Raw genomic sequence first — 26,257 nt, 5'->3', positions numbered from 1 at the left:
TCTTTCCATTCCTGTTTCAGGTCAGTACCTGACGCATTCACATTCCTCCACCACTGCCCGGGGCCTCTCAACCGAGCAAACGCCTATAAACAGTACCCGAGAGCCTCATCTGAAGCTTCTCACTACAATTGGCCAGCAAAAGACCAATGGGAATGATCCCTGAGCACCAGGGAAGGTTTTCATTGGTCTATTGCAGGGGTGGGCAATTTTTTTGACTTGAGGGCCACATGGGGTTCTCAAGTTTGACCAAGGGGCCGGACTAGAAAAGGAGTGAGTACGGCGCCCAAAGCAGGTGTGGCCATTACAGGATGTGGGCGGAGCTAACTGTAATGTAACAGTGTAATGAATGGACGTTGGCAGGGGAGTATTTTGCTAGCATTGATTCTGTCGGCCTCCGTTTTGTCTGGCCGATCAGGAATTATTGCGCAGGACCCGAACTTACATTCCAATTGTATGAACGGACCGAACAGACAGATGTAAATGGATTCTATTTCTCGAAGTTGGAGTTCTGCTGAAATGAGTGGTACTCACCTGGCGATCTCACACTTGTTGACCTCCAGCCCCCTCTTTGGCATGTAGCCCATTCCTCGCTGGGACTCCTTGCTGCTGTACAGAGACAGGTAATGGACATACGGGGACTCATCCGTCACCTCGAAGTATCGGATGCTGCTGTCGCCCTGTGATGAGATCATCAGTAAGACACACAATACAGTGCAAGACTCTACAGCCCTAGAAGGATTCTGCTATTGCTCCCCATCTCTCAGCCACTACAGTTATCAGTATTATTGTGTACACAGTTGTATTTATTGCTTTGATATCTTGGGGTGTATCCAGCATGTGACAATAACATTGGCATGCGCAGGAAGCAAACAGCAATGACACCAGGACTACTGTCAGTGAGGTAGCATGCATTGTGCAATTAGCGCAACCTACATTACCAAGGTATAATAATAAGAAAAACATTGAAAAAAATCATTATTTCTCAGTTTTCGGCAATTATAGTTTTCAAATAAAACGTGCTACTATGGATAAAACCTACAAATTTTATTTTATGTCCCTAGTACAATGCACGGCGACAATATTTTATTTGGAAATAAAGGTGTATTTTTTTCCATCTGTCACTAATTACAAGCCCTTATTTGCAAAAATTACAGTAATATTCCCTCATGACATACATATTAAAAAAGATGAGTCCCTAAGGAAACCATTTATTTTATTTTTTTTTCTTTAAATGTCACTTTTTATTTTTATACAGGTGTTTTATTGTTTTATTTTGGTAACTATGGGAGGGGAGGTAAGGGGTTCATTAATGTGGTATTTTATGTATTTTTATTTAATGTAATGTATGTAGGTGTAATTTTACTATTTGGCCACTAGATGTCCCCCCCTCTTTATTCCTCCTGTGTACTGTGAACAGTACACAGAGGAAGTAATGTGTGTATGCATGACTTTCACTTTTGTCAATGACCACCGGCATCTCATTGTTGCAGGTGATCATTGATCTGATCACAGGCACTTAGATCGGTGAATGGGAACTGTGTTATTATCATCCACTGATCTGTGTACTAATGGGCGGTGACAAGAAAGCGCACCGGAGGTTGCATCGGCAAGTGGTTAAGGGTGTTGCCTTTGATGTGGGATTTGAACCTTTGACCAGGATTCGAACCCCTACTCAAGCCTGTAAGTTAAACAGTTAAGAGTCTTAGGGCAAGGTTCCCTAATGATCCTGGTTGCCCGTGGAGTGGGCCTTAAGTGGCTTCAGCTCTGGCACTTTGAGTCCGCCAATAGAAAAATGGCTTATACAACAAATGTTTTGTGTCTTGTCTACCTCAGTGTCGGTAGTGGCAGTAAGATTGCCCTGCGCTCAGCAATTTTTACTCCCACTTACTGAATACCTTGTTTAGTGGCGTAACTGAGGAGCTTGGGGCACCAGTGCGAGTTCTACATGGGGCCCCAAGCACTCTCATAATATGGAGCCCCAAAACCGCGTATATATATTAGTACGCCGCCGGTGAGCTGGGCACATGACGGCTCTCCCTGCTGCTGCCCAAATCCCCGGCAGGCGGCGGCGTTAAATACTATTGCCGGGAACCCCAAATTACCCTTACACACCCCGCGTGCTACGCTGTCAGCTCTGTTGGTGGAATTGCTGTGCACTCCCTGCGCATGGCAATCTTACCGCAATTTAGTGCACTTAGCCCAAAGAAAGAGGACATTGGCCTCGATTCATCATTGTCTTTGCAATAACTTTGTCCTGTTATAGCAAATAAATCTATTCTCTTGCAAATTGATATGGTTCTAGACCAGGGGTGCCCACACTTTTTTGACTCGCGAGCTACTTTGAAAACTCCCGTGCTCGTGAGATCTACCAACATTTAAAATAGCCAGATATAGGTGCCCCCAATACAGATAGCTAGGCATAGGTGCCCCCCACAGAGATAGGTAGGCATATGTGCCCTCACATATAGATAACTAGGCATAAGTTACCCCCGTATAGATAGCTAGGCATTGCTGCCCCTCATATAGATAGCTAGGCATAGGTGCCCCTCACATAGATAGCCAGGCATAGGTGCCCCACACATAGATAGCTAGGCATAGGTGCCCCTCGCATATAGCTAGGCATAGGTGCCCCTCGCATATAGCTAGGCATAGGTGCCCCTCGCATATAGCTAGGCATAGGTGCCCCTCACATATAGCTAGGCATAGGTGCCCCTCGCATATAGCTAGGCATAGGTGCCCCACACATAGATAGCTAGGCATAGGTGCCCCTCACATATAGCTAGGCATAGGTGCCCCTCGCATATAGCTAGGCATAGGTGCCCCACACATAGATAGCTAGGCATAGGTGCCCCTCGCATATAGCTAGGCATAGGTGCCCCTCGCATATAGCTAGGCATAGGTGCCCCTCACATATAGCTAGGCATAGGTGCCCCTCGCATATAGCTAGGCATAGGTGCCCCTCGCATATAGCTAGGCATAGGTGCCCCACACATAGATAGCTAGGCATAGGTGCCCCTCACATATAGCTAGGCATAGGTGCCCCTCGCATATAGCTAGGCATAGGTGCCCCACACATAGATAGCTAGGCATAGGTGCCCCTCGCATATAGCTAGGCATAGGTGCCCCTCGCATATAGCTAGGCATAGGTGCCCCTCACATATAGCTAGGCATAGGTGCCCCTCACATATAGCTAGGCATAGGTGCCCCTCACATATAGCTAGGCATAGGTGCCCCTCGCATATAGCTAGGCATAGGTGCCCCTCGCATATAGCTAGGCATAGGTGCCCCTCGCATATAGCTAGGCATAGGTGCCCCTCACATATAGCTAGGCATAGGTGCCCCTCGCATATAGCTAGGCATAGGTGCCCCTCGCATATAGCTAGGCATAGGTGCCCCTCGCATATAGCTAGGCATAGGTGCCCCTCACATATAGCTAGGCATAGGTGCCCCTCACATATAGCTAGGCATAGGTGCCCCTCACATATAGCTAGGCATAGGTGCCCCTCGCATATAGCTAGGCATAGGTGCCCCTCTCATATAGCTAGGCATAGGTGCCCCTCACATATAGCTAGGCATAGGTGCCCCTCTCATATAGCTAGGCATAGGTGCCCCACACATAGATAGCTAGGCATAGGTGCCCCTCACATATAGCTAGGCATAGGTGCCCCTCGCATATAGCTAGGCATAGGTGCCCCTCACATATAGCTAGGCATAGGTGCCCCTCGCATATAGCTAGGCATAGGTGCCCCTCGCATATAGCTAGGCATAGGTGCCCCTCGCATATAGCTAGGCATAGGTGCCCCTCGCATATAGCTAGGCATAGGTGCCCCTCGCATATAGCTAGGCATAGGTGCCCCTCGCATATAGCTAGGCATAGGTGCCCCTCACATATAGCTAGGCATAGGTGCCCCTCGCATATAGCTAGGCATAGGTGCCCCACACATAGATAGCTAGGCATAGGTGCCCCTCACATATAGCTAGGCATAGGTGCCCCTCGCATATAGCTAGGCATAGGTGCCCCTCGCATATAGCTAGGCATAGGTGCCCCACACATAGATAGCTAGGCATAGGTGCCCCTCGCATATAGCTAGGCATAGGTGCCCCTCACATATAGCTAGGCATAGGTGCCCCTCGCATATAGCTAGGCATAGGTGCCCCTCGCATATAGCTAGGCATAGGTGCCCCTCACATAGATAGCTAGGCATAGGTGCCCCTCACATAGATAGCTAGGCATAGGTGCCCCTCACATATAGCTAGGCATAGGTGCCCCACACATAGATAGCTAGGCATAGGTGCCCCTCACATATAGCTAGGCATAGGTGCCCCACACATAGATAGCTAGGCATAGGTGCCCCTCGCATATAGCTAGGCATAGGTGCCACTCGCATATAGCTAGGCATAGGTGCCCCTCACATATAGCTAGGCATAGGTGCCCCTCGCATATAGCTAGGCATAGGTGCCCCTCGCATATAGCTAGGCATAGGTGCCCCACACATAGATAGCTAGGCATAGGTGCCCCTCGCATATAGCTAGGCATAGGTGCCACTCGCATATAGCTAGGCATAGGTGCCCCTCACATATAGCTAGGCATAGGTGCCCCTCACATATAGCTAGGCATAGGTGCCCCTCGCATATAGCTAGGCATAGGTGCCCCTCGCATATAGCTAGGCATAGGTGCCCCACACATAGATAGCTAGGCATAGGTGCCCCTCACATATAGCTAGGCATAGGTGCCCCTCGCATATAGCTAGGCATAGGTGCCCCTCGCATATAGCTAGGCATAGGTGCCCCACACATAGATAGCTAGGCATAGGTGCCCCTCACATATAGCTAGGCATAGGTGCCCCTCGCATATAGCTAGGCATAGGTGCCCCACACATAGATAGCTAGGCATAGGTGCCCCTCGCATATAGCTAGGCATAGGTGCCACTCGCATATAGCTAGGCATAGGTGCCCCTCGCATATAGCTAGGCATAGGTGCCCCTCACATATAGCTAGGCATAGGTGCCCCTCTCATATAGCTAGGCATAGGTGCCCCACACATAGATAGCTAGGCATAGGTGCCCCTCACATATAGCTAGGCATAGGTGCCCCTCGCATATAGCTAGGCATAGGTGCCCCTCGCATATAGCTAGGCATAGGTGCCCCTCGCATATAGCTAGGCATAGGTGCCCCTCGCATATAGCTAGGCATAGGTGCCCCTCGCATATAGCTAGGCATAGGTGCCCCTCGCATATAGCTAGGCATAGGTGCCCCTCACATAGATAGCTAGGCATAGGTGCCCCTCTCATATAGCTAGGCATAGGTGCCCCTCGCATATAGCTAGGCATAGGTGCCCCTCGCATATAGCTAGGCATAGGTGCCCCTCGCATATAGCTAGGCATAGGTGCCCCACACATAGATAGCTAGGCATAAGTGCCCCTCTCATATAGCTAGGCATAGGTGCCCCTCGCATATAGCTAGGCATAGGTGCCCCTCGCATATAGCTAGGCATAGGTGCCCCTCACATATAGCTAGGCATAGGTGCCCCTCGCATATAGCTAGGCATAGGTGCCCCTCGCATATAGCTAGGCATAGGTGCCCCTCGCATATAGCTAGGCATAGGTGCCCCTCGCATATAGCTAGGCATAGGTGCCCCTCGCATATAGCTAGGCATAGGTGCCCCTCGCATATAGCTAGGCATAGGTGCCCCTCGCATATAGCCAGGCATAGGTGCCCCTCGCATATAGCTAGGCATAGGTGCCCCTCGCATATAGCTAGGCATAGGTGCCCCTCGCATATAGCTAGGCATAGGTGCCCCTCTCATATAGCTAGGCATAGGTGCCCCTCGCATATAGCTAGGCATAGGTGCCCCTCGCATATAGCTAGGCATAGGTGCCCCTCGCATATAGCTAGGCATAGGTGCCCCTCGCATATAGCTAGGCATAGGTGCCCCTCTCATATAGCTAGGCATAGGTGCCCCACACATAGATAGCTAGGCATAGGTGCCCCTCACATATAGCTAGGCATAGGTGCCCCTCACATATAGCTAGGCATAGGTGCCCCTCGCATATAGCTAGGCATAGGTGCCCCTCGCATATAGCTAGGCATAGGTGCCCCTCGCATATAGCTAGGCATAGGTGCCCCTCGCATATAGCTAGGCATAGGTGCCCCTCGCATATAGCTAGGCATAGGTGCCCCACACATAGATAGCTAGGCATAGGTGCCCCTCACATATAGCTAGGCATAGGTGCCCCTCGCATATAGCTAGGCATAGGTGCCCCACACACAGATAGCTAGGCATAGGTGCCCCTCACATATAGCTAGGCATAGGTGCCCCTCGCATATAGCTAGGCATAGGTGCCACTCGCATATAGCTAGGCATAGGTGCCCCTCGCATATAGATAGGCATAGGTGCCCCACACATATAGCTAGGCATAGGTGCCCCTCGCATATAGCTAGGCATAGGTGCCCCTCGCATATAGCTAGGCATAGGTGCCCCTCGCATATAGCTAGGCATAGGTGCCCCTCGCATATAGCTAGGCATAGGTGCCCCTCGCATATAGCTAGGCATAGGTGCCCCTCGCATATAGCTAGGCATAGGTGCCCCTCGCATATAGCCAGGCATAGGTGCCCCTCACATATAGCTAGGCATAGGTGCCCCTCGCATATAGCTAGGCATAGGTGCCCCTCGCATATAGCTAGGCATAGGTGCCCCTCGCATATAGCTAGGCATAGGTGCCCCTCACATATAGCTAGGCATAGGTGCCCCTCGCATATAGCTAGGCATAGGTGCCCCTCACATATAGCTAGGCATAGGTGCCCCTCGCATATAGCTAGGCATAGGTGCCCCTCTCATATAGTTAGGCATAGGTGCCCCTCGCATATAGCTAGGCATAGGTGCCCCTCGCATATAGCTAGGCATAGGTGCCCCACACATAGATAGCTAGGCATAGGTGCCCCTCGCATATAGCTAGGCATAGGTGCCCCTCGCATATAGCTAGACATAGGTGCCCCACACATAGATAGCTAGGCATAGGTGCCCCTCGCATATAGCTAGGCATAGGTGCCCCTCGCATATAGCTAGGCATAGGTGCCCTTAAGCTTAGGTGTCCCCCACATACTAGGCATGGGTGCCCCTTCTCTCCACCAACTGCCACTCTCCTCCACATTTTCACCCCCCTTCACTGACCCTGCATGCCCGGAGGGAGACCACAGATTAGAGGAGACCAGCAGTGGAGAGGAGAGCGGAGGGTAATAGCGTGCATACAGGAAAAGCACTTTTTTGTATACACGCCGTTACCCTCTGCTCTCCTCTCCACTGCAGATCGCCGCTAATCAAAGGTCCCTCCGGGCATGCAGGGTCGGCGAGGAAGATCCCGACAGTGGTGGATGAGAGCGGCAAACTGAAAGGAAGAGGGGCGGGCCGGGGAGGAAGAAGGTGGGCAGGGAAGGAAGAGGGTGGGCAGGACGAGGCTCTCGCATGCCGCCCCCTCCCCTTTGCCGCTTCTAATTGGCTGTGCGCTGCTCTGCGTAGGGCAGCAGAGCAGCACAATATGATGGTACACCGGGCGCTTCATAGTAAGCGTCTGCTGTACTAATTTAAAATGCCAATGCGATCTACTCAGCAGTCCTGTGATCGACGCATTGGGCAGCCCTGTTCTAGACCTTATTCTTGCCCTTCTGCGCCTTTGAATCACTCTCAGCTGATACATAACCACTTCACATGGCTCCATCTTCTCTGTCAGCAATGATCTGACAGGAATAACGACAGAGCAGTGAAGGAGATAACTAATCCTAAATGTAACGCTAAACCACACCCACTTTCATTTTCATGAATTGCACTTTCTTCCGTTTTAACGCATCATTACCGAATGATTACCGAATGCTCGCTAACAGCTGTAGATAACGTTGATGAATCCTGAAATCAACTTATTGAGTTTGGTATTTTACCGAGCTGTCGGTAATTGATTTGATAAATCGAGGCCTATGTGCTGTTATAGGTACAGTATTGTGGAGGGAGGCGGGGTTAGAAGAGGCAGGGTTAGCAGAGCTGGGGGGCGGGGATGCTCTCAGTTACCTTGCCACACAGGTAGACAATGTTGGTGTCGGGGTCGAAGAATGGGATGAGGACCCCGCTGCTGGTGTCCAGCTCCTGTAGGGTCAGCGGATCCTCCATCGATTTCTGTCGGTCAGCAGAAGAAAAAGGTTAGGAAATACAATACAATACAAGTCAAAGATGCAGCCAAAACAAAATATGTACTTCATACCTAGTCCAGCAGGGGGCGCCCCCTATAACGGCTTTGGAAGGTGCTCTCATTTCACCCACTGGAGTCCCAGTGACAAACTAATGTGTGTTTTCACTCAGCATTATCTTATTACGTTTATCACCAACCAGTGTGAGGAGAATTCCAGCCAATAGGGACACAGACAGCAATAAGTGTCCTGCAGAGGCTCTAAGCTTTCCAGGCTTTGTCCAAAACATAAAGAGGAACCCTAAACCAAGGACTGAACTTTATCCCAGTCTGTAGCTGATACCCCCTTTCACAGGAGAAATCTTTACCTTCTCTTGAATAGATCATCAGGGGGGGTCTGTATGGCTGATATTGTGGTGAAACCCCTCCCACAGTGTGATGTCAGGACCATGGCCGTGACATTTCCCTGTCTGTGAATCTCGTTGCATTTTGGGAAACAGCTTTTTTCCAACTGCCAAGCAAGCATTATCTCCCCCTGTTCATAGACTTCGGACAGCAGTGGGGGACAAGTCTATGCACTTTTTTTTTGGGGGGGGGGGGGGGGGTTGCAGCCGTGGCCTAGCGCACGTTTTTTAATTTGTAGGGCCTTTTTACTAGTATGTGTATATATATATATATATATATATATATATATATATATATATTGAAGTCAGGCTACCTTTCCATTTGTGCGATATTTTGCAATAGTATGAAAACCAATGATTGTCAATTAGCTTATTTTCCTTTCATGACAATTTTTATATGCGATTGCATGCAAGAAAAAAACAAACCTGACAGCCTGCTGCATTTTTTCACATTTTGTTTGCGATATTCCATATGTAGATTTTTTTTTTTGTGTGCATTCAATGTGAAAAATTGCATACAGTGGAATTTTTCAAGCGCATTTCCTTAACAGAAAAAGTAATTTGTTGTGTTGTTACCATAGTTACATAGTTGCATAGTTATTTAGGTTGGAAAAAGACATACGTCCATCGAGTTCAACCAGAGAACAAAGTACAACTCCAGCCTGCTCCCTCACATATCCCTGTTGATCCAGAGGAAGGCGAAAAAACCCTTACAAGGCATGTTCCAATTAGCCCCAAAAGGGAAAAATTCCTTCCCGACTCCAGATGGCAATCAGATAAAATCCCTGGATCAACATCATTAGGCATAACCTAGTAATTGTAGCCATGGATGTCTTTCATCGCAAGGAAAGCATCTAAGCCCCCTTTAAATGCAGGTATAGAGTTTGCCATAACGACTTCCTGTGGCAATGCATTCCACATCTTAATCACTCCTACTGTAAAGAACCCTTTTCTAAATAAATGGCTAAAACGTTTTTCCTGCATGCGCAGATCATGTCCTCTAGTCCTTTGAGAAGGCCTAGGGACAAAAAGCTCATCCGCCAAGCTATTATATTGCCCTCTCTGATGTATTTATACATGTTAATTAGATCCCCTCTAAGGCGTCTTTTCTCTAGACTAAATAAACCCAGTTTATCTAACCAGGCAGAAATCACACAGGAATTTTTGTTTTCAATCATAAAAATTCAAATGCAATTTTCCTAATGCAAAAATGTTACACTACAATGGAAACTTAGCCTCAATGGGCATGAAAAAACACCTTTTCCACAAATGCATTGGAGTCAATGGGCATGAGAAAACACATTTTCCACAAATGCATTGAAGTCAATGGACATGAAAAAACACATTTTGCAAAAATGTGAAATTCGTGAAACTCTATTATATTGAGTCAGGTGAAAATGCTAATTTCCACGAGAATATTACCTTGGCGAAAATGACCTTAGTGGCAGCAGTCAGTGCTGCTGAAGTAGTATGGCTGTCAGGTGAGCAGAATGGATAATACAGGATCTAGCAGTGTTCTGTGCTGGATAACGTGGCAACGGGCTGTAATTCAGGCCAGCCTGAGCACCACCAGCAATCTCCGACAATCAGCCATTGTCACCCAGGCCCCAGCGGACTTACCGTATCCCACAAGGCCACCTGACGCTCGCTCATCTTGCTGAAACCGGTTGTCAGGATCTGATTCTCAGACACGAAGATGGCTCTGACCGGCCTGCTGCCTTCGTGAGGTTTCTCCTTCTCCTGCCAGAGGGGAACACAAGACAAAGGTCAGCTGTGGACTGACATAGGTCTTTTTTATCAGAAGTCCTAATGAGGATTCTCATTCTCTTGCCAGAGGGGGACACAAGATAAAGGTCAGCTGTGAACTGACAGAGGACCTTCTCATCAGAAGTCCTAATGAGCTTCACCTTCTCCTGCCAGAGAGGGGCATAAGACAAAGGTCAGCTGTGGACTGGCAGAGGAGCTTCTCATCAGAGGTCCTAATGAGGCTTCTCCTTCTCCTGCCAAAGGGGGACACAGGATAAAGGTCAGCTGTGGACTGACAGAGGACCTTCTCATCATAAGTTCTAATAAGGATTCTCCTTCTCTTGCTAGAGGTGGACATAAGACAGAGGTCAGCTGTGAACTGACAGAGGACCTTCTCATCAGAAGTCCTAATGAGGGTTCACTTTCTCCTGCCAGAGAGGGGCATAAGACAAAGGTCAGCTGTGGATGGACAGAGGACTTTCTTATCAGAAGTCCTAATGAGGCTTATCCTTCTCCTGGCAGAGAGGGACACAAGACAGAGGTCAGCTGTGGACTAATAGAGCACCTTCTCATCAGAAGTCCTAAATATAGTAGGTGTGGTTAGGCTCAAGCGAATGGAAAATGGAGAATTTAAAAGATCTTAAAGCAGACCCAAACTCTTGCACAGCACACACTGAAAAGTCTTTAGCCCACATATATTTGCTGAAGAAATTCACTTCTCTGTGTTCTGTGTTTGTTTAGCCAAATCATTGTGTAGTTACATACGGTAGTTGCATGGTTAGTTTTGTTGAAAAAAGACATCTGTCTTTCAAGTCCAACAAAAAAAATAGTTCTTATCAGCAACTGTAAATAGACTGCAGAAGAGCTCTGCCAAGGCAGCTCTCCCCATACAGGGAAGAGCTCTGCCAAGGCTTATCCCTTTCAGTGCTCCCTGCAAAGTGAAACCAAGTTAAAACTTAAGGTTTTTTTTTCAGGATTTCCACAGATTATAATGAAGACATTTCTCTCCCAAAAAGATTAGCATGCTGTGGCTTATCTTTTAGAGCAGAGAGGAAGTTCTGAGTTTAGTTCTACTTTAAGGATATCTGCTCCCCAGAATCTGCATAAGTTATATAGGCCATGATTGCAGAAATATTAGCGCCCAAACACCTTTCTTCTTGACTAGCACCTGGCCTGTGTGCCTGTTTCCAAAACCCCACCTGATCAACTAAGTGGGAGTGTTGTTTATGACCTAAATCATAAAGACTATAAATGACCAGTGCTAAGTAAATCCTATACAGGAACACAATAAAACCGAAGAAGGTCCTGTGAGTGAACCACTCTGATTGCATTTATGGTGTCTTTTAAAAGTCATTTTATGGGTGTGATCGTTTGTTGCTGGATTGAAGCAAATCTGAAGCGACCCTTAAAAAGAGTTATACTCACCTATGGAGAGGGAAGGCTCTGGATCTCATAGAGCCTTCACAGTCCACTCTCCGTGCCCTTGTTCCACTGCTGTTCTGCACCTTTGGGACTCCCTGGAAGGCTTCAGAAGCACTCGTATCCCTGAGTGTTTCTAAAGTACTGCACATGTGCAAGCCACGACTAGAGGGGGTTGGTTTTTAAACATTGGGGGGCCCCATCAAACTTTTTTTTCAGAAGGGTCCATTAACCACCGGTCCCTGACCCTTCTACAGACTTACGGCTATGATGGTATTGGCTCTGGGTTCGATGATCCGGATCTTCTTGTCTTTGCATGAGGTGCAGATGAGGCTTCCGTCTCGGTTCCAGGCCACACTGTAGATGAGGTCCGTGTGCGTCTCATCTATGGAGATGACGGACTCGCCGCGGCCCACGTCCCAGATCAGGATGAGATTATCACAGCCTAGCGAGAGAATAGGAGGTTGTAGTAAGTGGTGGATGCAATGCAATATTGAAATGTTCTGCAGAGAACCTCCATAGTCATAAACTGACAAAAGCATGCAGAGCATCACATTAATGTACCCAAGGAAAAAAAAAATGTTTTAAGTCATGGTTGGGACGCCGGAGGACCTCAGGTTTGCAATACCGGGCATATGCCCATGGAGCAAGCCACATCAAATGGGACAATCCTATGAGCGGGGGCAGGGTAGTTGACAAAATTATTAGTTCAACTACCGGTCCCAGACTTTATGGTACTTTGCTCAATTTCCCCAATGTGCATTCATTTTTTTTTATAGAGGAGGTCTTGGTCTTGTTGTTCTGGCATCTGAGACAGCCCAAGGGCTATCTAGGGGAAGACTGACTAAGCTTAAGGTAGCCATACATCTAGTGATGATGGGCAGAGTCGACCAAGAGACAAATCTCTCTTTGATCAAATCTGATTAGAGAGAGATTTTTTGGGCTGCCCATACACCACAGGCTGATTCCTCATCAATTTCAGCTTTAGGTCTCTTGGGAATCGGTCTTGTGACGCCACCTGCGCCACCTCACTGGCCCGACGCTGTCCCCACTAATGTCAAATGTGCCCCCTGGTATACATAACCTGTCAGTGTCCACCGCTGGCTCTGGGCTCCATCCGCAATTCTCATACACCCCGCCCACTTGGTTGCCAGCGTATACGTGAGCGCATGTGTGACGTCACACATGCGCTCACGTCATGTTACTCCGGCAACCACGTGTATGCGGATTGTGGATGGAGCCTGAAACCAGCGGCGGACATGGACAGGTAAAGTATACTGAACCAGCGGGGGATGGGGCACATTTGACATTTGAGGGGACAGCGCCGGGAGTTTCGTCACGTTCTTTGCTTGTCCTGATATAGTTCCCCGTTACCGCTGCGCTCCCAATGGACCCAACATTTTGCAGCAGTTGGTCGCATTGTCAATTGTACATGCGCTTGGCAGCGCCGATTTTCATTCAATTCGATAATAATTGTGGTCGATCAGCCACTAAGTTAGATGGTGTGAGATAGGCTTAGTGTGAAATGTACCGTTGTGTTCACTAGTCCTATAGACATAGACAACCCCTCCATTTTCCCACTTTTTTGCGGGGGATGGTAAGGGCTTTGGTTTGTATAAGTGTGGTGAGTGTCTAAGTGTCTACCATCTTTAATAAGATCTAGAATCAGGGAGGTATGCACACACTGTTTCTAGTGAATTGAGTGGCATGTCTAAGAACATACAACTGGAGGTAGAGTTGACTGGGTTGGTTGGATTCAACCTTAATATGATCAAAAGTGAGGCTCTCTTATTTAGCTGTGTACTCCATACCCCTCTTCTTTAGCTGTATCCTCCTCATCCCCTCTTCTTTAGCTGTATCCTCCTTATCCCCTCTTCTTTAGCTGTATCCTCCTCATCCCCTCTTCTTTAGCTGTATCCTCCTCATCCCTTCTTCTTTAGCTGAATCCTCCTCATCCCCTCTTCTTTAGCTGAATCCTCCTCATCCCCTCTTCTTTAGCTGAATCCTCCTCATCCCCTCTTCTTTAGCTGAATCCTCCTCATCCCCTCTTCTTTAGCTGAATCCTCCTTATCCCCTCTTCTTTAGCTGAATCCTCCTCATCCCCTCTTCTTTAGCTGAATCCTCCTTATCCCCTCTTCTTTAGCTGAATCCTCCTTATCCCCTCTTCTTTAGCTGAATCCTCCTTATCCCCTCTTCTTTAGCTGAATCCTCCTTATCCCCTCTTCTTTAGCTATATCCTCCTCATCCCCTCTTCTTTAGCTATATCCTCCTCATCCCCTCTTCTTTAGCTGAATCCTCCTCATCCCCTCTTCTTTAGCTGTATCATCCTCAACCCCTCTTCTTTAGCTGAATCCTCCTCATCCCCTCTTCTTTAGCTGTATCATCCTCAACCCCTCTTCTTTAGCTGAATCCTCCTCATCCCCTCTTCTTTAGCTATATCCTCCTCATCCCCTCTTCTTTAGCTGAATCCTCCTCATCCCCTCTTCTTTAGCTGTATCATCCTCAACCCCTCTTCTTTAGCTGAATCCTCCTCATCCCCTCTGCTGCTGTCCCGACTCCCGGCAGATCTTACCTGCACTCAGCAGTATATTCAGGGCTGTCGGGTGCCACAGGACAATGCCCACCCGCTTTGTGTGTCCCTCCAGGGTGACCAGGGGTTCTGTGAGTGAGCGGGTCAGTCCTCCGTCAGGGATTTCCCACACCTGGGGTAGAGAAAGAGATATTATTTATTTGCACTTTGTAGGTAACATGGAGGTAACATGATGAGATGGACATGTGTATGTACAGTGCCAAGCACACAAATAACTATGCTGTGTTCCTTTTATTCTTTCTCTGCCTGGAAGGGTTAAAAAATCAGGTATGCATGTGACAGTTTCTGTATAAGTCAGGACCTGGTCAGACTATAGCAGTGATGGCTAACCTTGGCACTTCAGCTGTGACAAAACTACAAATCCCATCATGCCTCTGCCCACCCGAGTTATGCTTAGAGCTGTCAGAGTATTGCAATGCCTCATGGGACTTGTAATTCCACCACAGCTGGAGTGCCAAGGTTAGCCATCACCGGACTATAGCATAACCCTCACTGATAAGTAATTACATCCATAAAACACTTTCCTGGCAAAAAATTGTTTCTGAGAGGAGGACAGAGATAAAAAGGTTCAATAGTTCATAGATCTTAACTCTGGCATACGTCAATACATGTGTCATTGAGCAGAGACAATGAAACAGTAAATACTTAAAGGGATACTGTAGGGGGTCGGGGGAAAATGAGATGAACTTACCCGGGGCTTCTAACGGTCCCCCGCAGACATCCTGTGCCCGTGCAGCCAGTCACCGATGCTCCGGCCCTGCCTCCAGTTCACTTCTGGAATTTCTGACTTTAAAGTCAGAGAACCACTCCGCCTGCGTTGCCGTGTCCTCGCTCCCGCTGATGTCACCAGGAGTGTACTGTGCAGACACAGACCATACTGGGCCTGCGCCGTGCGCTCCTGATGACATCGGCGGAAGCGAGGACACGGCAACGCAGGCGCAGTGGTTTTCTGACTTTAAAGTCTGAAATTCCAGAAGTGAACCAGAGGCGGGGCTAGAGCATCGGTGAGTGGCTGCACGGGCACAGGATGTCTGCGGGGGACCATTACAAGCCACGGGTAAGTTCAGCTCATTTTCCCCCGGACTCCCCTACAGTATTCCTTTAAAAAGTAGATTTAAAAATAAAATAAAACTGTGAGACATCTAAAAAAAAAGTTATTTTTAGGAGAAGGAGGATAGGTGCAATTGCTTATCTCATCAGTATATTTTTACCTCGTTTTTCCTTTAAGCATCACTCCACCCAAAACTTAAAGTCCACCGAGGGATAGCAACACTTTTTCCATAAGAATTCCCTGGTTTGAGTCTTACCATGACGGTGCAGTCTTCAGAGCCACTGGCGATGACATTATCATTGTGAGGGCACCAGTCAATGTCCAGGACTGGAGCCGTGTGACCACAAACTACAGGCTGTGCCTTGTCCAGACGTCCGGTCTGCAGAGAGAAGAGCATGGGGAAGGCTTAGGAGATGGTATAGCATCATGTAGACATAAATTCTTATAGATATCTGTCTTTACGCACAATCATACAACAGCGTTCCCGTGTCACTGTGGTGTATGCCAAATTTCCACTATGCCCCCACCCAGGCCCGGATTTACATCACAGGAGCCTATAGGCACAGATGTCCTGGCACCCTAGACTCCGCCCTCCCTAAACCTACAAACCCTCACTGGACTGCAGCACAAGTGTGTTGGCTGCCCAGCTGTCACTTCTCTCTTACTTCCCTTGCCTTTTCGTAGGTAGCTACAGGTGTCCCTTAGTTTTAGGTAGCCAGAGGTACCCTCAGTATTAAAGGACTTACAGATGGCGTCCTCCATAGAACAACATTGCACACAGGTATTAATCTTTTATTTCTCTTTTTCACCTCGTAAGTGAACCAGACTGAAAGGAGATCACGCCAGTGGAATGCAGAGAGTAGGATGAGTAACCTCTTATCTACACTCTCATCACGACTCAGCATAGGGAAGGAGGGAGGGAGGCGCTCAGGGAGGGTAGTGAGCCACCTTTACCTCATCAGGCGCCTGTAGTCACATGCCTACAGTGCCTTATGGTAAATCTAGCCCTGGTTCCACCACAATACTAGCTAGCTTTCCACTGTGGTCCCACTTTCTGCTGTGCCCCCTCTCCAACAGCGTAACCCAGCTTCCTAGAGTGCCCCCCCCCTTCGCATGTCCTCATAGTATATCGCTATTTCCCGGGGTCCCCCCCCCCCTCTCCCCACCCCGCCCTCTAAATAGTGTATTCCAGATTTCCTTTCCTGTCTTTCCCTGGAGGGCACTTTCCCACTATGCTGCATTTGGGATCCATTTCCGAACGCTAACGGATCACAAAATGCAGGATACAGCTTAACCAATGGAAATGGCGGCGACCGCTTCCATTAGTGCGATCCGCTTGCGCCCCAATTTTCTCCCAAATGCAATTATGAGTCTCCCATATACTGAGCCCCTACACTGACAATAGTAGCTCAGTCACAGTAGTGGAAAGTAGCAAGAAATGCGTTCTCAGTGCAGCGTGATTGCCATTACACTTCCTGGTGGGAGAGAGCCCTTAGCGTATCTCAGCTTTACTATGTGAATTCCGCTCCCCACTGTGCACCCGCTTTTCCCTCTGCCCTCCCCCCACTAATTGACTCTATAAATGTGTCCCAGCTTCTCTGGTGCTCTTTATAGTGTATGCTGACCTTACAGCACCCACCCTGTAGAGTATCCCAGATTTCCAGTACCCAATACCTCCAGTCACACATACCATAAATATTTCATAAGAAAAATATGTTGTTTTATTAATTCAAACCACCCTGGTCCTTTCTATCCTGGTTCATTTTCCTTCATATTTACATTCGCAAATAAGAAATGTATCAATTTAAAGGATGGGAATAAAGTTTACAGTCAATTAAACACATTTTTCTGTAGAATAAAAATACATATATTTACACAGACCTGTACATCAGTCCTGAAAGAGGGACAAATGAGGAGGAAAGAGGGACAGAGGGACAGGGCTCCCAAAGAGGGACTGTCCCTCCTAAAGAGGGACAGTTGGGAGCAATGCACCCATAGCCGGCCTTTGATGTGAGCGACCGGAGCGGTCGCTCAGGGCGCCAGCTTCCAAGGGGGCGCCTATAGCTGGTTACCTATACTGAGGGCACCTATAGCTGGTTGCATATACTGAGGGCACCTATAGCTGGCTACCTTTACTGAGGGCTCCAACACCTGGCTACCTATACTGGAGGCACCTACGCTTGGCTACCTATATTGAGGGCACCTACACATGAGATCCTATACTGGGGCACCTATACCTGGGGCACCTATACCTAAGTGTATTCAGGATAATGCACTCTTTCCATCCAAAAAGGTTGGGAACCAAAAAAGGTTGGGAACCACTGTCAAAAAGGTTGGGAACCACTGTCCTAGGAGATATCTTAGGAGAAAAGGGGAATTGCATGTGGGCCTGTGTGTGTGTATACGTGCGTGCGTGTATATGCACGGGGGAAGAGGATGAAGGGGGGGGGGGCACAAAAATCAGGTTTCGCTCAGGGCGCTGTGAAACCTAAGGTCGGCCCTAATGCACCCTAGTATCTCTGATTTGCAGTGGCTGCAATATTCCCAGTGCCCTCCTTAGCAAACCATAGCATAGGAGATGTCTGCAACACTTTTCAGTCAACAGCTGTAGGATTTTATGCAGTGAGCTTTACATCTGTCCTACAGAAGGCTGCATAGTCTCCTATCTGTGACTGGACAGGCATATTTATAAAATAAACGGATAATGTTCACGTCTAAATAGCTCCTGTATGGGCACAAGAGGATCCCAAACCACATGAGCTTACAATCTAGCGGCTGCGTCGTCACATCAGGCTGCGTCATCAGAAACCGTGACCTCATCAGACCTGAACTAGCCCCTTCTGTAATCCCCCCATGTGACTCAGCAGTTCCGCTAATTGCACGTCGTCACACTGCAGAGATGAGGCCACTCCGTGACCAATGGATGTTTTCGGTGTGGGGAAGTTAATGGTATAAAAGGAACTTGTCTCCGGGCGATGTACAGAGCATTCAGACACGCATCTACTTCTGAGATATTGCAAGGAAAGTTCAAAGATGAAATAATTATGTAAATGACTGCTCCAGACACTGAGGCATTTGCTTGATTTGCAGCTTGTTGCTGTCGCTGACAGAAGCGGTTAAAATCTGACGGGTTTTGGACCAGTCCATCTTCTCATGGGGGATTATTAACAGCTAAGGTTGGATTCACACTGTATGCATTGCATTAGACTACATTGCACACTGTCATTATAACACACATTATTTTAAAGTCTGGTCAATGTCTATGCAATGTGTAAACTTTGTGTAATATTTCACAAAATTACAGGTATAACGTAATTACGGCTACGGAACTTTGCATTGAAACGTAATTGCGAAGCGTAATTTTGCAATACTCCCGCATTCATTTTCGCATTAAACTTGCCAATGCGCCTGTGCAATTATACATATGCGTACAACCATGCTTATAACGTCATATATACATCAAACATAATACGCCTCATAGTAATTTTGCGAAATTACGAAGTTGCGCAAAATTTCGCATTACTATTACGATCCACGTGTAATTTACTACGCATTCACCCATAAATTTTGCATTAACATTACGATTGAAAATGGTGAATTTCAATGTGAAATTTTGCACATGCGAAATTTCGCAGCACCATTGGTCCATATTATCGGTGTTAAGGCAACAGAAGGAGGTCTTAGGGTTAGGCATCGCTAGGGGGAGGGGTTTTAGGGTTAGGCTTCAGCGGGGGTGTTGTTGTCTTAGGTTTGGCATTGGCGGAAGTCTTAGGGTTAGGCATTGGTGAGGGGGGTTCTTAAGGTTAGGCATTGCCAGGGGGAGGGGTTTTAGGGTTAGGCTTCAGCGGGGTTATTGTCTTAGGTTTGGCATTGGCGGGAGTCTTAGGGTTAGGCACTGGTGAGGGGGGTTCTTAGGGCTAGGCATCGTCGGGATGTCTTAACATAAGGCTGGATTCACACTCTAAATTGGCGTCAGCGATGCGGTACGTTGCGCCCGTCGCACCGCTAAAAGCAGGCCTCCTAACACTGTGTTAGTACACGGTGTTCCCTGTCTGGCAATCGGCCAAACAGGAAGTGACGTGCGCTTGTGGTCACTTCCTGTTTCCAGTATGAGGAAGTGCACACAGAAGCGTATTGCCGCAAAGTCACAAAGCCAAAAACCTGCGTCGCCACAGACTAACATTACTTCCGGGCCAAACACAGAACGCCACATGTCGCTGCAGGAGCCTCGTGGTTACGTCGTTCAGCACTAGCGTTAAATTGGGCACTTCCGGCGCAGCGTACCGCAACGTGGGAAGTATGAACTTCCCCATAGGCTTTCATTAGGCTGCGGTAGCAGTGCGGTGCGCCAGTGTGAAAGGGCCCTAAGGGATTGGTGGGAGGGTCTTAGGGTTAGGCATCGTCGGGTGGTCTTAGGGTTGGGCATTAAGAGGAAGGGCTCGTGTGAGAGTAAGATTAGGTTGGCCATAGTAAACAATCTGTAAAGATTACCCGTATTTTCTTATCGGAATTAAAGTAGAACTGAAGTGAGAAAAAAGTCAGGTACTTTCCTATGCAGAGGAGAGGCTCCGGAATCCGGATCCTATTGAGCCTTCCTTGTCCCCTCTCGGCCCCCTCTTTCAGCATTGTCCCCTCGTTCCAGCCAATCGACCAACAGGTTGAATAGACCTCTGTGAGCCCTCAGAAGGCTGTGGGAGCACTCCTGTCCTGAGCATGCGCATTATGGAGCCGCCTGTCTTCAGGAGCACTCAGGAACATGAGTGCTGTCAAAGCCTTCCGATGGCTCCCGGTTCCCGGACACAGCCTAACTTCGCTGAGAAACGGTGCTGGAACAAGGGGACCAAGAGAGGAGAGGGAAGGCTAAATTAGACCCAGAACCTTCCCTCTGCATAGGTTAATATCTGACTTTTTTCACTACAGATTTGCTTTAAAGCAGAACTGGAGATAGTTGTAAAACTAACAGTTTCACTTACCTGGGGCTTCTGCAAGCCCTCAGCAGCCGTCCTGTCCCGCGCCAGTCCTCCATGATCCTCCGTTCTCCCGCCGCCAGCTATTTTCGCCACTGGGCCACTGTGCCTGCGCGGCTCTGGCCACGCCTATCCTTCTTCGTGGTCCAGTCCGCAATAGCGCTATTGCAGACGAGAACATGTAAAAAGGATACGCTTGGCAAGGCTGCACAGGCATACTGGCCCCTCGACTTACAAGTCGAGGCACAAAATGGAGCAGCGGCGGGAAATGGAGGATCGGGCGCGGGACAGGACAGCTAAGTGAAAATGTTTGTTTTAAAATTATCTTCAGTTCCGCTTTAATTAGTGGAATAGTAATAATTTTACAGTTTTTCCACTAGCGGCTTTCTCCGGCGTTCACATTATCATGGCGGCATTTTTAAATATACGCGGGGAGAGGAGCGAAGACTGATGCTTTTACAATTTCTGAATGCCCATCGGCAGACTGGAGACTCCGGAGACCGTTGGTTTAAGAATATGACGATTCTGTTTTTGTGTTCATTATAACAGTTGTGCGTTTCTGAAATCCTGCACATGAAGACTTCCTGCTTTAAGGTCCTCTTTACGCTTTAAGTGATAGTTTTTTTTTCTCAGCATGCCCAACACACCCCACCGTGACACTTATCCGAAGATCTCAGCGAGTTTCCGCAATAGGGGAAGTGTGTGACTCTGAGCTGTGCTCATGGCCTTTTTTGGTGCTAAAAGTTTGTTGCCGCAACACCTTCTGCCATCAGTGGGCGGGGCTGAGCGTGCAACACATACAGTACACATGTAACAACATCACACCTCAGCCATCACTGGTCCCTTCCCTTCTGGTCATTGCTCAGCCCTGAGCAGCTTCTATGAAAACTGAAGCCTATACAGTGATACGGCTTGTCGCAGCCAATCAGAACACGGCTTTCATTCTTCAAATTTGGAAAATGAATGTGGCGATTTGATTAGATGCCGCATCACAGGTTAATTTGAAGTGGACCTGAACTCTTGCACAAGACAGAAGGAAAACACAGACAACTCACCCTGAATGTATTTAGAGAGTTTAGCCTGTCTAATTTCCCCTTATCTGTGTAAGTTGTAATTTGATCCCTCAGCTGTGTCAGCACAGTGCCACGGCAGAAAGGCTAATTTGAAAGACTAAGGATGTTAACCTCCTGCTGACCGCGTCACGCAGATGGGCGTGGCCGCGGTGGCAGCCCCAGGACTGCCTAATGCAGAAGCCTATGACAGCCGATCGCGTGATTGGCCAACTGGGGGGAGGGGCGGGATTTCTAAGAAGAAGACAGAACACAGAAACAGTAAAAAAAAAGTACAAAAACACGAACATAAATATTTATTTAAAAAAAATAAACACAAGGGGGGGGGGGGGGAATCAGACCCCACCAACAGAGAGCTCTGTTGGTGGGGAGAAAAGGAGGGGGGAATCACTTGTGTGCTGTGCGGCCCAGTGGCCTATTTTACTAAAAATGCCCTGGTCACTAGGGGGGTTTAGCATTGCGGTCCTCAAGAGGTTAACAATATGTCTGCTGCCATGAAAGCAGGAAGTAGACACACTGCAGATTTATTACAGGACTTCTATCAGCTAAGGAAATGTTTTTCTTTAAAGGTTATTATGCTGTTGCGTATCTTTTAGAGCAGAAAGAAAGCTCTTAGTTCAGGGGCGCTTTAAGGCAGACCTGAACTCTAAACTTCCTCTCTGCTTTAAAAGATACGCAACAGCATAAAAATCTTTAAAGAAAAACATTTCCTTATTACAGCTGATAGAAGTCCTGCAATAAATCTGCAGTGTGTCTACTTCCTACTTTCATGGCAGCAGACATATTGTTAACGTCCTGTATTACTACCAGAACTGTCTGGTCCCAAAAAAGGGTTAATAGGAAATAAATATGGCAGCCTCCATATCCCTCTCGCTTCAGTTGTCCTTTGAGGGGTTAATGCCTGGATGTCTGGCTGTGTTGCTCATGCAGCATGCTGGTCATGGGATGGTTTGGTTGGCCCGCAGGGATATCACACCCCCACCCCCGACTCGTAGACAGCGAGGGTGTCACGGGGACACACAGCATGTATTGTCTGCTGAGAGCAGCGCTGCTCAGTGTTATCTTGCCTCTGTGTTTATACTCTGAGCCCCACTCACTAAAGAGGAACGTTAGCGAAAAAGGAGAAAAATATAAATCAATACATTGCAAAGTGAGAAGTTAAAAAAATACAATAGAGATCAAGAAATTATTGATATTCACAGTGTAATTCAATCATGTTAGATCCACAATCAGCCTGCAGGTCATCATCTTTACTGCTGGTGGACATGACAGCACCAACTGCCATTATCTATAACCACACCCCCTAACAATGCAATAGGCTAAAAGTTTTTTTTAAATAGATATACATAGGCACAGAGGGAGATATTGGTTACTTGGCAGTTTGAAACAGCTGTTATTTCCCACAATGCAACAAGGTTCACAGACAGGAAACTGTCAGGACCTAGGTCCTGACATCACACATCATCACCACAATATCAGCTATACAGACCCCCGTTGATGATCTGTTTGAGAAAAGGAATAGATTTCTCATGGGAAAGGGGGTATCAGCTACTGATTGGGATGAAGTTCAATCCTTGGTTACAGTTCCTCTTACATCTGAGATGATCGTCCTATTTTTGCTATACAAGTATTTACTAATAGCTCTCCCGCTGTCGCGTAGTTCTCCTATAACCTATCAAGTAAGAAAAACATCCTTAGGCCTTGTTCACATTAGAATCCGCTAGCGCACTCGCAAGCTCTGAGCGATTTGGTTAGCGCTTTTAAAATAAATTTTTCCTGCGCTTTGTGCTTAGAAAAGCGCTTTTCTAAGCACTTTTGTGGAGCGATGATTTTTTACACTTCCGGAAGTCAATCAGTAAGTGAACGCTTTGACCCAGAAATGAATAAATACAATGTATTTATTTATAAAAGCGCCCGGAAAATCGCTTTTCAAAGCACTTTTTCAAGCGCTTTGCTATTTATCTATTCTTTCTATTGAATCGCAAACGCTCAGAAAATGGTGCAGGAGCCACGTTTGCGATTCAATAGAAAGCGGATCGCTTATGTGAGAACACTCACATTAGCGACCATTGCACTGCCGCTTTTAAGGCGATTTAAAAAGAGCGAAATCGCTCTTAAAGTGAACAAGCCCTAAAATCTGTGCTCTCAGCAAAAAAATTTTTTTAATAGTTTTTTTCGATCTATTGTGGTTTAGTTCTATGAAAATCGATAGAAAAAAATCGTAAAAATGATTAGTCACAGATGAGGGGAAATTAGACAGGCTAAACTCTCTAAATCCATACAGGGTGCATTTTTCTCTGTTTTTCTACTGTCCTGTGCAAGAGTTCAGGTCCACTTTAACTACTTAACGACTGCCCCACGCCAATTGGTGTGAAGTCCTGTGGGCAGAGATTGCGGGGGATCGCGCTCACCGATGCACCAAAACCGCCGTCTATTTACATTGTACAGCGCTGCGATCTACAGTCCTGTGTCCCCCTGGGAGGCATGAGAGCGCTTGGCTCTCATAGGCTGATGTCTATGAGAGCCGATCGCTGTAATTGGCTGACGTTGGGAGGTAGGGAAATAAAAATAAGAAAAAAAGGGGAATATTTATTTTTGAAAAAAGGAAATAAATATTTGTAAAAAACATAAATAAACATGTCAGCAGCGTTCACATAAGCTCTGTTGGTGGGCAGAAAGGAGGGGAGGGGGGGATCGCTTGTGTGCTGTGTTGTGCGGCCCTGCAGCAAGGCTTTAAAGCTGCAGTGGCCTAAATTGTAAAAAATAGACTGGTCACTAGGAGGGTGTAAGCCTATGGTTAAGTGATTAAAGAGGCACCATAGTGACATATAGTAGATGATGTAGTCAGTTAATCAGGACACCCACTCTTATGGTAATTTTCCCGGTTTCAGCACCAAAAACACTTTCTATGGGCTGGGGCACACCGAGCTGTTTTTTTGGCGTTTTTGCAGCTGCTTGCGGCTGCGGATACGCTTGGTCAATGTATCTCAATGGGGGTGTTCACACCAGAGCGGGAGGCGTTTTTGCTGAAACGCATACTCCCGGGGTGAGGCATTTTTTTGGATTGCGGAGGCGTTTCTGCCTCCAATGCAATGAAAAACGCAAACCGCTCTGAAAAACGGCAGTTCAGAGCGGTTTTGCCGGCGTTTCTGTTACAGAAGCTGTTCAGTAACAGCTTTACTGTAACAATATATGAAATCTACTACACCAAAAACACTTCACAAAACCGCAAAATGCTAGCTGAAACGCTACAGAAAAAGAGGAAAAAACGTTTCAAAATCTGCTAGCATTTTGCGGATCTGCTAGCGGCTTTTGGTGTGCACCAGGCCTTAATTTATATGTTGCTGTACATTGGTATGTAGACCCACCTTCCCAGTGATGTTTAGAAAAACAAAAGTTTGCTTTCTTAAAACAGAAAGAATTTGCGATAATTCAGGTTGGAGTGAGCTTGAGATGTCTCCCAGGGCATCACTGCTGAATATATGCAAATTAACCATTGTTAACCTTATGCTTCATACACACTTGAGATAAAAGTCTTTGGAAAATGCAAGATCACAGACCAATGTTACCCCCTTCCATGTAGTATGAGAGCCATACTCTACACAGTCTATTCTATGGAGCTGCACTCCCCATCAGATAAAATCTTTGCAGGATGCTGCACACAAAGATGCTGTAGACATTCAAAAGATCATTATCTGCAAAAGATCTGTTCCTGCTAAAAAATCCATTAGTGCAAAATGCATTCATAGTCTATGAGATCTGCAGATCCTCATACACACTTGGTTTAACAGACTTCATCTGCATATCTGGCAATCATCTGCAGATCTGAAGATCCATCCTGGTGGATCTGATCTGCAGATGATCTGCAGATGATTGTCTGTTAAACAAGCTGTGTATGAGGATCTGCAGATATCATAGACTATGAATGCAATTTGCAGGAATGGATCTTTTGCAGGAACATATCTTTTGCAGATAATGATCTTTTGAGTGTGTACGGGCATCTTTGTGTGCAGCATCTTGCAAAGATTTTATCTGATGGGGAGTTCAGCTCCATAGAATAGACTGCGTAGAGTATGGCTCTCATACTACATGGAAGGGGGTAACATTGGTCTGATATCTTTCATTTATCTTTCAAGTGTGTACACACCATTAGCCTAGGCTAATTACCTATGTGGAATTTTCCCCCAAATTAAGCTTTCTGGCAGACCAGGTACATTTTGTTCTGGCTTTGGAATTGTCAGAAACAAACATTCCTCAGAGTTGCACCTGACAGGACTAAAGATGTCCCCACCAGTGCTACATTTCAGAATGTAAATCAGGGAGAGGAAAGATTTTACAATGGGCAAACACTGACTAAACTATCCATAAATTAATATTGAAAAAATTAATAATAATAATAAAACAATACATTTTATTAATTTTGTTATTTTCACTACAATTACTCTTTAAAAAAAAGTCTAATATTATTCCTAAACAGACAATATTTTTCACTGGAGTTGGGGTTTAAAAACTGAGATTATGCAAAGCAGTGAAGCCTATTTGAAAAGCGTGGATTCCACTGTCTGAGGAAGGGAATCTGCCTTCTGATTGGTTGGAGTAGGCGGCAGAGCTGTCTGCATAGAAGATATGACAGATGAATGACAGGCAGGCTTCTTTCTAACATCTGGGCTGTCTGTAGTTCTCTGAAGCCTCAGTTATGTACATATATGTCTATAAAACCTTGTGTGCTGATCTCTTCACCTGCTTTGCCTCACCACTTCCTGTCACCGACCGCAACTTCCTGTCACACTGCACAGACCTTCATAAAAGGGTGACAAAGAAGCAGACAACTGAAAA

The 26,257-nt window shown here is 47.0% G+C and overlaps 2 protein-coding genes across 3 annotated transcripts in view; one reads left to right on the top strand and one right to left on the bottom strand.

The window, feature by feature from the left end:
• Nucleotides 1-26,257, bottom strand: part of CORO1A (coronin 1A) — a 45,747-nt gene that overhangs the window by 4,149 nt on the left and 15,341 nt on the right. For both annotated transcript variants that reach the window (XM_068243835.1, XM_068243836.1), the window contains exons 3-8: nucleotides 15,641-15,763; nucleotides 14,316-14,445; nucleotides 12,007-12,188; nucleotides 10,199-10,318; nucleotides 8,060-8,164; nucleotides 532-677 (exon numbers count right to left, since the gene is read on the bottom strand). In XM_068243835.1, coding sequence (XP_068099936.1) covers nucleotides 532-677; nucleotides 8,060-8,164; nucleotides 10,199-10,318; nucleotides 12,007-12,188; nucleotides 14,316-14,445; nucleotides 15,641-15,763 — 806 coding nt within the window. The remainder of the gene's footprint in view (nucleotides 1-531; nucleotides 678-8,059; nucleotides 8,165-10,198; nucleotides 10,319-12,006; nucleotides 12,189-14,315; nucleotides 14,446-15,640; nucleotides 15,764-26,257) is intronic.
• LOC137524222 (sulfotransferase 1B1-like) overlaps nucleotides 8,075-26,257 on the top strand; it is an 80,789-nt gene continuing 62,606 nt past the window's right edge. Inside the window, exon 1 of the mRNA XM_068243839.1 lies at nucleotides 8,075-8,187. The gene's annotated coding sequence lies outside the window, so the exon portion shown is untranslated. The remainder of the gene's footprint in view (nucleotides 8,188-26,257) is intronic.

This window comes from Hyperolius riggenbachi, chromosome 7 (assembly GCF_040937935.1).
Source record: "Hyperolius riggenbachi isolate aHypRig1 chromosome 7, aHypRig1.pri, whole genome shotgun sequence".
Lineage (NCBI taxonomy): Eukaryota > Metazoa > Chordata > Amphibia > Anura > Hyperoliidae > Hyperolius > Hyperolius riggenbachi.
This window is presented reverse-complemented; position numbering and strand designations above follow the sequence as displayed.